The 11,251-nt window shown below is 43.1% G+C and overlaps 1 protein-coding gene and 1 long non-coding RNA gene across 6 annotated transcripts in view; one reads left to right on the top strand and one right to left on the bottom strand.

The window, feature by feature from the left end:
- Window positions 1-1,920: 1,920 nt before the first annotated feature.
- On the bottom strand, window positions 1,921-8,668 carry LOC148004618 (uncharacterized). The gene is made up of 4 exons (XM_087559720.1): window positions 8,122-8,668; window positions 7,745-7,824; window positions 4,084-4,154; window positions 1,921-2,059 (listed from the first exon to the last, which is right to left on the bottom strand). Exons 1-4 carry the CDS (start codon window positions 8,287-8,289, stop codon window positions 2,046-2,048), a joined length of 333 nt encoding a protein of 110 aa, XP_087415846.1. The 5' UTR covers window positions 8,290-8,668; the 3' UTR covers window positions 1,921-2,045.
- LOC148004617 (uncharacterized) overlaps window positions 8,415-11,251 on the top strand; it is a 23,056-nt gene continuing 20,219 nt past the window's right edge. For 2 of the 5 annotated variants that reach the window (XR_015625223.1, XR_015625224.1), the window contains exon 1: window positions 8,507-8,651. This is a non-coding gene — a long non-coding RNA (uncharacterized LOC148004617). Of the gene's footprint in view, window positions 8,696-11,251 lie in introns of all 5 variants that reach the window. The other 3 variants (XR_015625225.1, XR_015625227.1, XR_015625226.1) reach the window with 3 other exon arrangements.

Genomic DNA, 11,251 nt, shown 5'->3' with positions numbered 1-11,251 from the left:
AAATAGGACGCTTGAAATGTGTGCAGTTTATGGTATGTGATCATGCCTGGACAGAACTGTTAAAAACAAGAAAATTACTATAAAAACAAAACAAAACAAAAACATTGTTGTCTGACCTGTCCGTGCAAGCCTGAGTGTTCTGGCAGCACTGAAAAGGGAAGCTTTAATGCGTAGATGGTCTCTAGGCTCAGGGTCAAAGAAGAGGTTAATAAAAGCTACCTACTGGGTTCCATTCTTCTGATGGATACCTCCCCACAGGGCAAAAGTGTAGAGCAGTGATCAGTTGTGAGTTCGGCACATCTGAAAACCACTTAACCTTATATAAAATACCGAGCTGAGATGTCCAGCAGGTTAGTTAAAGCAGATTTGTGTTGGTAAGTGTTAGCTTCTTCCCTGAGATCTCCTCAGTGTGGCAACCATCCAAACAGTATGAAGTGACATTCACTGCATAAATTTATGCAATATAAGTAGTCGGGCTGCTTATAGTTCTGACCTGAAGTGTATATAATCTGTGTGATCTATGGGGTATCTCCCTGAGATCCAAGAGGGAATTGTCATGGGGTAGGATACCCTGTTCTAGTACCCAGTACTTCTGATACCCAGGACTATTTGGACAATTACCATTAGAATTATTTTCTAGCGCTCATAAAATTACCTATCTTCCAATTCTAGTTTGATTGGAAGGCATCAGATATGCTGAATATTTCGCTATTATCTCTCGTACACCTGGACTTAGGAAGACACTTTATAGAGTCTCTTTTTGTTGTTGTTGTTGTTGTTGTTGTTGTTGTTGTTGTTTGAAAGACAATGTCTTTATGGTGATCAAAAAGTAAAAGAATGTTGTCTGTCAAAATCTAGTTTGTCTGTGTTTGAATAACTCGCATTGTTGTGAGTAGAGCCATTGTTATATTGTTTCAGTCCTCGGTTGTCTCTCTATGCTTCCTGCTTTGTTTCTTCTTTTTTTTTTTTTTTTTTTTTCGGAGCTGGGGGACCGAACCCAGGGCCTTGTACTTGCTAGGCAAGCGCTCTACCACTGAGCTAAATCCCCAACCCCTTGTTTCTTCTTAATGCTGTTTACTTCCAGGCAGGATGTAGAAAACACTCCAGGGCCTTCTTTTTCCGCTTGCACAAGTGTTCGCAAAGGTTTTAGTGTGATGCAATAGAAATTCTACAGGATTCGAAGCGTGCCTTGGGGTTAGATCTGGGCTCTACTGTCTTGTTGTGAGACACGGAGGAAGGTAGTTATCTTCAGCCTCAGCCCCTTACTACACAGCACAGGCATGTGTTCTATAAGGCTTCTCCACAAGATGCTAAATATAAAAGTGCCTGACACAGTATTTGGCACTTAGCGAGCAATGAATAAATGTTAGCGTTCTTCCTTCCACCCCAGCACATCATGACTATAAAAGTCGTGGAAAAATACTTTGAGGAAAATGCATTGAGGAAGGCAGAGATCTAAGTTTACAATACTCCAGAGAAATAATCTGTCTTCTGTGGAGAAGTACTATAATATTTAGCAAGAAAGAAACAGGGGAAAATAAACATTTTCTGGGATGATTAGCAGCTCCATTCAGACAAAATATATGGATGTTTATATTTCCATTATAATGTTAGCATTAAATTTCAGAACGTGAAGGATCTATGATAGCTAGTGTGACAAAAGGAAAAAACATGTAATCTGTATGGATTTTGTTGTCAGAGAATAAATCATATTAGCACCTTTTACCTGCTTTCTAGATACATTACATTTTCAAGAAAAACAATGCATCTTTAATCTTACCAGAAATACTCGTGCCATTTTTGGTTTGGGAACTTTCTAGTTCCCCAATATTTACATTTAGTTTTCAAGTGCCACTTGCCATTTCATTCAAGCCTTTTTTCCCCCCCCCGTATAAAAGCCTTGGCTGTCCTGGAACTCACTTTGTAGACCAGGCTGTCTTCGAACTCAGAGATGTGCCTGCCTCTGCTTGCAGGTGTTAGGATTAGAGGAGTGCACCACCTCCATTGCCTAGCTACATCCTAGTCTTCCTCGAACCAACTTGTGTTCAACATACGGAGCCTGGTAAGCAAAAGACAGGACGAGTCAGAGAGCATCAATCCTCAATGATTTAGAGTATATCAAGAAAGAAGACCCAGCCAGCTACAGTTTAGAGAAAGCCAAGATCTTACGATGAAATTTTGACGTGTTTTTGGAGTCAGAGAGGGCAACTTAAAGCTGGCAGAGATGGAGGAAGGAGAAAGATCAAAGCCAACTACGTTGACAAGTCACCTGGTGACTCTAAGAACATAGCATAGAGTGATGGGGAATGCAGCAGTACATAAGTGGTCACCCCTGGCTTCACAGCATGGGATGCGCTGAGCAAATACCCCAACACCAAAGGGAACTCGCAAGGCAGGAGGCCTATTTGTAGTTCTCCTTATCTCTCCTGATGCGTTTGCTCCAGACACCAATTTTCTTTTAACGGTAACTCAGTTATTAAATATAATTCAAAATTTAAAAGCAGCAAGCGAATCACATGCGAAGTGAGAGGCGGCCCCCGTCTCTTTATATAAGTGGTTTGTTAAACAGAAAATGAAAAGGGAGGTGAGGTAGACCAGGACCTTTCCACAGAGCCTCTGAATCCTTTGCCAAAGTATGCATGGGGTAGGCGCTCTTCATGAGTCTTGGCTACCAAGCAGCATTTTGAAAACTAAAAATTTAAAAGAGCTGTGTGCTTATTGCTCACACCCTTGTAAACAAGCACAGTAGTGGCTACACAGTCATAGAATTTGGGTCAAGTGTACTATATTTAATAAGTCAGGTATTAAATTTTTTTTTTTTGAGCTGGGGACCGAACCCAGGGCCTTGCGCTTCCTAAAATTTTTTATTATCAAGGCTAAGCATTTTATTTCACAATACTGAAGTCTCCATAAATCCTTAACAACCTACCTTAAAATTATCTTCAGGAATAAATAAAGTTAATGCTGTTCATAAGTCTGTTAAATACTCCATTCCAACTTCCATCGAAGTTTCCAGCACTCATCAAACGGACTCATTCTCATCGATTGACTTCCCCGGGTAATACTAGCTTTCCTTGTGCATCTGACTCACGCCTTCTGCTGTTTTAAAACTGGGCATCTCCTTCTGTGGGTCAGATACTTCTAACTCTTCTAGTGGAGGCAAGTCTGAAGGGCTCATGCAAGAGACTCAGAGCCAGCAAAATACTAGAGTCTCAAACTGGACCATCATTTAGCCTGAGGGGAAGTGATTGGTTTTGTTTAAAAAGGGCAACCAACAGGAGGAAATAGAAGAAGGTTGAAAGTCAACTCTGAAAGACTAGTAAAGGAGGAAAAACAGACCAAAGGGAGAGAGAGAAAGAGAGATTCTAATAAATGTTTTTACTTTTCTTATAGACTATTACATATTATCGATTACATCTTCTCCTTTTGCCTCCTTTCTGGTAAACGCTTTTAAAAATTATTCAATCATAACATGAATTCCTAAAAAGAGATTAAATAAAGTCACCCATAACTCTTCTACTCCAACACAGTAGTTTCCTCTTTTTGAGTATTTCTTTTTAGCTACTGTACTGTGTTTAGTTATTTTATTTTGTCTTACTTTATTGTCTTTTACGGATAGAGTCTCATGTAGTCCAGGGTGGCCTCGAACTAGGGATGTTAACAAGTCTGACCTGGAGCTTCTGATCCTCTGACTTCTCCCTCCAGCCTGATGGGATTACAGGTCCATGTCACCACGCCCAGCACTCTCATGCTTACATGTTTCGAGAGCACACAAGTAGATTTATATTACCTTCTTCAGTGATCATAAACATTTATTCACTTTCTGAGAGTCTTGATGATTCAATCATTGACTATCTACAACTCTAACCCATTTCAAGGGCCTCTTCCACACGTCTCTGAAGTTTTCCCCAAAGTATGCTGGGCAGTTGCTAGGGAAACGTTATCACATGCTTGAGTTCCTGCCCAGTCAACTACTATAGAGTTCATCAAATTCCTTTTCTCTGTTGCTAGATGCTGCCATGTTCATAGGCAAGTAACCCTTGAGGAAATGATTTATGAAAGGGAAGGTTTATGATGGCTTACAGTATTGAAGGTTCATTCTATGAAAGATTGCTTCTGTTGCTGTGTCGGTGGCAGAACACCATGCTCTGAGCCTGTGGGAAAGGAAATCATTCACCTCATAGTCGTGACTGAAAGAAAGAAGGGAAAGAGAGGAATCTCACCAACACCTTTGAGAGCCTGGCTCCAGGGACCACTATGCCTCAGCTACCAATAGCATGGGGTATGTATGTGTGGGGAGTGAGTGGGTGGATGGTGGGGATAAGGGTGGGGTGTGGGATGAGGGGGGCACTTTACCACGTGGCCCTTTGAAAGACATTGGAGGTCTAAACTATAACACTGTGACTGCTATTTTCTCTAGAAACCACTGACTTCCTGTGGGGCTTCTGTTTTCCTCTCTTCTCCCAGACGGCTGTTGTTCTAAGCTAACGTTGCTCGGAGGGAGTCCAGCTGTCCTTATATCAATAGCATGCCTAGTTCAAACAGTTTACTCTGCCTTCAAGATGGCGAACGGGAACTCCTTGTTAACAGTCAAAAAATCTCAACTCAACTCTTGTTGTTCTATCCATTCAATCCTCCAGTATTCTCAATGAAAAGCTTTAGGTTGTTCACACGCCCTTCTTTAAGACATAGAGTCTGTCCCCGCACTATACCTACCAGAATTTAACCAACTCAAGTTGAAGGAATTACACACAGAGTCCAGACAATGGCAAAATGACACAGGAAGAAAAGCCCGGGCTTTGGTTTCAGGTTATAGTGACACCCCCCAGTTGAAGGCAACTCTTAGTTATTTAAGATGTTTAAATCTGCTTATGGATTTGAACCCAGGACATCTGTCATCAAAGAAAAATAAGCAGGACCAAGGCGCCATAGGTGGCAGGCGGGCACTCTAAGCAGCTGGCAATTGGTACAGGTGCCAGCAGGTGGGGCCTCATACTGGGGAGAATTTGAGAGGCATGCATTTGGGAAAAAAGGACATTGTTTTCACAGAAAGCTGATGGTTGAGTGTTACTTTCTTAAATTGTTTTGTTTTGCTTTATTTTGATTCCCAATAACTTTCCTAGGTGCATATGGGATGGGTCACCAAGGAAATATAATGGCTATAACACAACAAATCCTCACGAGAATAGTCCTAAATGTCTCTTCAACTTTGGCATACGTTTAATCTGATTTCACTGAAAATAGATTTGCTTCACAGAGAAGAACTTTATACTCCTTGTCCTGGCGTATTCACACAAATTAAGCAATTGATAAGGAATACAGATGTATAAATACAGAAGAAAAAAATTTTTTTTCCTCAAGTGATTTTCTATATCAAGACAGTTCTTGTTTGACATGAGGAGAAATCATGGTCTGTTCTTAGATGGTAATATGTTGGTCCTTTGTTTTAGAATATGAGTTTTTAAAAGCTATTGCATTACCCTTTTTGGCCTGGAACTCCCTGTGTAGGCCAAGCTGGCCTTGAATTTATAGAGCTCTGCTTCCTTCTGTCTCCTGAGTTCTGGGGTCAAAGGTAAATGCCACCAAGCCTGGAATCTTCCAATTTTAATAACAGCAAAAAGGGAAGGCTGGGTCCAGACACGATGGCATTCTCTAAAACTCTTTGTTTTGTTTTTAAAAAGAAGCTCTTTTACGTTATTGGGGCTGCATCTTTCCCTCTATCTTCACATCTACAAACTCAGGCCATCTTTGCAAAGTCTGTAGCATCTGTGTCTGTATCAGGGCTAGGCTAAGATGCAGACAGGGTTCGCATTTTGAGGTCAAACCTCACTAAACCTTCAGAGGCATGCTACATTTTTCTAATGTCTGTTGACTTTAGTCTCCTGAAAGGTAGACATATTTCCTCGGTCTTCAATAGAACTAGTATCTCCCTAGTGTGAGAATAGTTTTGGGTAAATTGTCTTATCAATCTCATGGTGACAACTTTACGAAAAGTACTCCTGGCTTATTACCTTCCTTTGCCTGTCTGTCTGTCTGTCTCTCCTCTCTCTCTCTCTCTCTCTCTCTCTCTCTCTCTCTCTCTCTCTCTGTCTGTCTCCCCCCACTCCCAACACTCCTTTTTTCCCCAGATTAGTTTCCCAAACAGCCACTCAGGACCTTCTCTATGGAACAAAAGCAGGAACCTTAAAATACGTGACTCAATAAACCAACGAACCACCCCTTCCCTGAAGAATTTCTCGAGGTATGAATTTTACATTTCGAGGCGAGTCTCTTTCAGTGGCAGTAAGTCCAAGTCTAGGGTCTGGAGCAATCAGTGACTTCTGTGGCTATAGGCAGACTCAGTCTGGGACTGTTGGCAGGGACTGGTGTGCTGTGTTAGGTGATGTGTAAGCCATGACTCAGAGCGAGGCAGTGAACTGCTTTCTTCATCGAAGCAGAAAAACCGGTGTGCGGCCAAATGCTGCACAAGCACTGTAGCCTCAACGTTGGGTTTGCAACTGTGGTTTCACTGTGAAGAAGTAGCTCTTTCCCATTTCAGATACCAAGAGCCTTTAGCATGCCCAACAGACAGACAGACAGACAGACAGACAGACACACACACACACACACACACACACACACACACACACAGTTTCCAAGTCCAGTCAGTACTGAACTTCAAGTTTTCTGCCTCAACCTTCAAGTTCCAACACTATAACTGCGTACCTTCAGATCCGAACGTAAGATATTTAAAAAAAAATTCTTTTAGTATTTCAGGTATGAGAGTGAGTCATATATTAAAATGAAACAGAATATTGGAAAGAATAAACAAGCAGAATTCGAAAAGATTGTGTGCCATTTGGATGTGAAAATAGAGAATCTCAAAATAGTTATGTCAGCTGTTGATATAAACTAACTGGACCGACACGGATAGCTCCCCAATTCCTCTGCTGATGTTACGGGTTTTCCTTTTGGTTTTGGTATCTTGACACTTTGGTCTCTCATACCATAGCCTACGGCTCACTCTTCCGGCTGGCCTCAAACTCAGTGATCCCCCTGCCTCATTCTCCCGAGTGTTGGGATTACAGGCATGAGCCACCACACCTGGCTTCCACTTAATCTTCCTAACAGCCTTGTGAGACAGGTACTTTTGACATTTTGTCTAGGCTCTGCCACACAGTTACCTGGCAACAGTCAGGTATGCCTGACTCACTATAAAAGGGGTTCTCACTCTCTTACTCTTCTCCTCTGACTCTTCCCCCTCTCTCCATGTGATCATGGCCTGCCTCCCTCCTCTTCTTCCTCTTCCTCCTCCTCCTCCTCCCCTTCCTCCTCCTCTTCTTCTTCTCTGAGCAACAGAAATGGTAGCTGTTCTGAAGCGGAGGAGCCCACAGGTCTGTGGCTGCAGTGCAGAGGCTCTGTAACCCGGCAATATGGGGTAGAAGGAGAGGTGTGGGTGAAAAGCTAAGAATAAGAGGAGCAAGCATGATTCTCAGCCAATGGGTAAAGATAGAATATTGGGGGGGGGGGTGGAATTCATTGGAAGGGAAATGAATAGAAATATTTTGGGGGAAGGGGCCATGTTTTAAAAGAATCCTGCCCTCTTTACTCTAAACCCAGAGTCCCCCCCCAAATCTTACGATGGCGACTTGGGCTCCACCTTGGGGATATTTATCAGAAATGGTTGTCCCCATTCAGAGTCCAAGGCTTCAAACATTTGCATCGTAGGGGCTGGAGAGATGGCTCAGTGGTTGAGGGTACTTACTGCTCTTTTAGAGGATCCTGGTTCAAATCCCAGCATCCACATGGCAGCTCGCAACTGTCTGTAGCTCCAAGATCTGGCACCTTCACACAGACATGAATGCAGGCAAAAGACCAACGTACATGATATTTTAAAAACATTTTGCATTATTAATAGATGCTGCTTTTTTTTTCTTTTCTTTCTTTTTTTAATGGTCAACAAGCCCTTAGGAGCTTGTGGGGTGTGGGGCAGCTTTTTTTCTAAGAATCATATTTGCATTTCTTAATTCCTTGTTTTGTTCATCTCCCAATCCTCCCAGCCCAGCAAGATGTCTAGCAGTTCCTGGGTGCCCGGTAAGGCGTCTGTTGTATGTTAAAATAACGAGATTCTGCGGCACTCACCACACGGAGTGCAAGCGTCCAGTAGACTTGAACCATCCAGCCATTTGTGGCGAGAGAAATGTTTACATTAATGCAGTCCCACCAAGGATTCTCCTCTGTTCCTGCAACACCACAGTGGGGGACCGAGGGCAGGGGCACTCCGTGCTTCCTTGGTTTGGAAGGGCGCATGTCTGAAGCGCGTGGCCTGCTGACTCACCCACCTTCTGTTCCCCTACACTGCAGCCTTCTTCCAACTGCCCTTCGCCACCGTTCCCTTATCTTCAGAAAGCATATTTTCCCTGCTGCTCTCGATCTTACTGAATGCCACACATCTGGCTCTTGACTGCTTTGATCATATGCTGTAGCCCGCTGCTACAGTTTTCTCTTAATCCTCGAGTGAAAGAGAGGAGAGTGAAATTTTCTTATCAGTTGCGAACAACTCCTTCCTCTCCCCAGTTCCCCCAGTAACACCACCAGGTAATCTCCATGGCATATAAGAGAAAAGTACACCCCACCACGCCGCAGTAGAGCCGCGTCTGAACTGCGCTTTGGTAATCTGGTTTTTGTCGGTTTTTACAATCGTTGAGTTGGTTTGGTAAGGCGATTCTGTGGGTTTTCTTGGAGGAGGCGGGGAGGGAGGCACCTGCAAGAGCAGCAAAAGGAAAGCTATTTCTCTCTCTCTCTCTCTCTCTCTCTCTCTCTCTCTCTCTCTCTCTCTCTCTCTCTCTCTGAATGTGAACACTCTGGGAGGATTTCCTGCTGCGGCTTTGTGTGCTGTGAAACAGGTTCTCCTACTAAGCTTTCTTGCCTCTGGCTTGGGTGAAGGGAAGGACTTAGTGCTGGGTCTCCCCACACCGCAGCCCCTGGTTCTTGATATATTAATAGCTATGTTTCCCCACTGGTGCCTGGACAAAACTCCTGAGGAAAAAAAAGAATACCGCCCTCGAAGATAGCATTTGCTTTGGGAATAAACTCCAATAATTTCCCTCTCTGTACAAATTGTCTCCATAAAAATGAGAAGCCAATCTTGGCTGACAGGCAGTGCAGAGCTATTTAAGTGTTCAACCACATGAAATTCTCCCGACGAGCACAGATCTGGGTGTCAGAGAGAGCCAGGAATTCATGACTACTTCCCACTTGGGAGCCAATCTTATATTAAAACATGACATATATTATCTAAGGAATTCGACTGCGATGCAACTGGGATCTCTCTCTCTCTCTCTCTCTCTCTCTCTCTCTCTCTCTCTCTCTCTCTCTCTCTCTCTCTTTCTGAAGTCTACTGCAAAGACCTGAGCCACAATTTCAACTTGACTATTTTGAAGGTTTTTTTAAAAATCCAATCCTGTGTTCAGATGAAATTTTAAATAAAATTGCTCACATCTTAGCTTTAATTATGCACTAAAATACTTTATCACTTAGTTCTGCTCATCTATTTTGGGGAATCAAAGACTTAAAGGACCATGTTTTATAACGATTGCCAAGCAGAATGTAGTATGAGGTCACTAACAGTAGCTGTATTTTCATATAAATATGCATATGTACATAAAGTATAAGTATCTAATTTCCCTCTTTTCCTGTTTTTTTTTTTTAAATTATTATTCTTAATTTTGAGACAGGGTCTGTCTGTGTAGCCCTGGAACTCACAATGTAGACCAGGCTGACCTCAAACTCACAGAGATCTGCCTGCTTCTGCCTCCTGAGTGCTGGAATTAAAATGTGTGAGTCACCATGTTCAGCTGAAATTGTCTTAAAGACAAAGACCCCAGGGGACTAGGTAGATGGATCAGTGAATGCTGAGTGTTAACACTGGTACTGGGACAGGCACGGCACCCGCCTATGATCCCTGCACTTGGGAGACAGAGCCATGAAATTCCCAGGGCAAACTGGCTGGCCACCAACATAAATGGGAGAACTCTCAGTTCAGAGCGAGAGCGAGAGCGAGATCGAGAGTGAGAGCAAGAAATCCTCAACACTAGTAACATAGGTAGAAAGCAACCAAGGAAGGCATTGATGTCAGCCTATGACCCTACACACACACACACACACTCACTCACTCACACACACTCACACACATACACACACACTCACACACTCACACACTCACACACACACTCTCAGACACACTCATACACACACTCACACACATACACATACACACTCACACACTCGCACACACTCACACACACACTCTCAGACACACTCATACACACTCACACACATACACACACATACACACACTCACACACTCACACACACTCACGCACACATACACATACAAACTCATACACACACATACACACACATACTCACACACATACACACACATACACACACACTCACATATACGCACTCACACACACATACACTCTCAGACACACACTCATACTCACACACATACACACACATACACACACTCGCACACACACACACACACACTCATACACACATACACACACTCACACACATACTCACACATACACACACTCGCACACACACTCACACACACTCACACACACTCATACACACATACACACACTCATACACACTCATACACACATACACACACATACACACACACACACATACACACATACACACACTCACACACATACTCACACATACACACACACTCGCACACATACACACATACACACACACTCACACACACTCTCAAACACACACACACACTCTCACACACTCACACACTCATACACACACTCACACACTCTCTCTCTCTATATATATATATATAGAGAGAGAGAGTACACTTGTAGGGTACTGTTATGTGCACTGTATAATAAAACATAGGTGACTTAGACTTGGTCTCTGTCCTCAAGGCCATGCTGATCAGTACTATACAGAACAGGAAGAAACAGTCAAGGATACCTTAGTTAAGCCAATTGTACTAACCCTTAGGGAAGATATGAAAACATTGGATGACAGCGGAAGGGTCTGATCTCACACACAGCACATTCACACCCCCTCAGGATGTCTACACATGCCTTCCTGTTCATGGACCGTGTAAGCCCCTCCCCTTCCTACTTGTCTCAGCTTCTGTTTTGCCTTCTTGTGGAGTTCTTTTCTTACTTGCTGTTCTGGCTGGTTTTGTGTGTCAACTTGACACAAGCTGCAGTTATCACAGAGAAAGGAG

This window comes from Rattus norvegicus, chromosome 7 (assembly GCF_021556685.1).
Source record: "Rattus norvegicus strain SHRSP/BbbUtx chromosome 7, alternate assembly SHRSP_T2T, whole genome shotgun sequence".
Classification (NCBI taxonomy): domain Eukaryota; kingdom Metazoa; phylum Chordata; class Mammalia; order Rodentia; family Muridae; genus Rattus; species Rattus norvegicus.
The sequence above is the reverse complement of the archived record's forward strand: the minus strand, read 5'-3'. Positions and strand labels throughout refer to the sequence as shown.

Excerpts from the sequence above, each read along its gene's own strand:
- LOC148004618 (XM_087559720.1), bottom strand. The coding sequence starts at position 8,289 with ATGCGCCCTTCCAAACCAAGGAAGCACGGAGTGCCCCTGCCCTCGGTC. Across the intron at positions 7,825-8,121 it reads GGACGCTTGCACTCCGTGTG|GTGCCAGATCTTGGAGCTAC; the intron begins GTGAGTGCCGCA and ends GTCTGTGTGAAG. Across the intron at positions 4,155-7,744 it reads CAGGATCCTCTAAAAGAGCA|GCTCAGAGCATGGTGTTCTG; the intron begins GTAAGTACCCTC and ends CCTTTCCCACAG.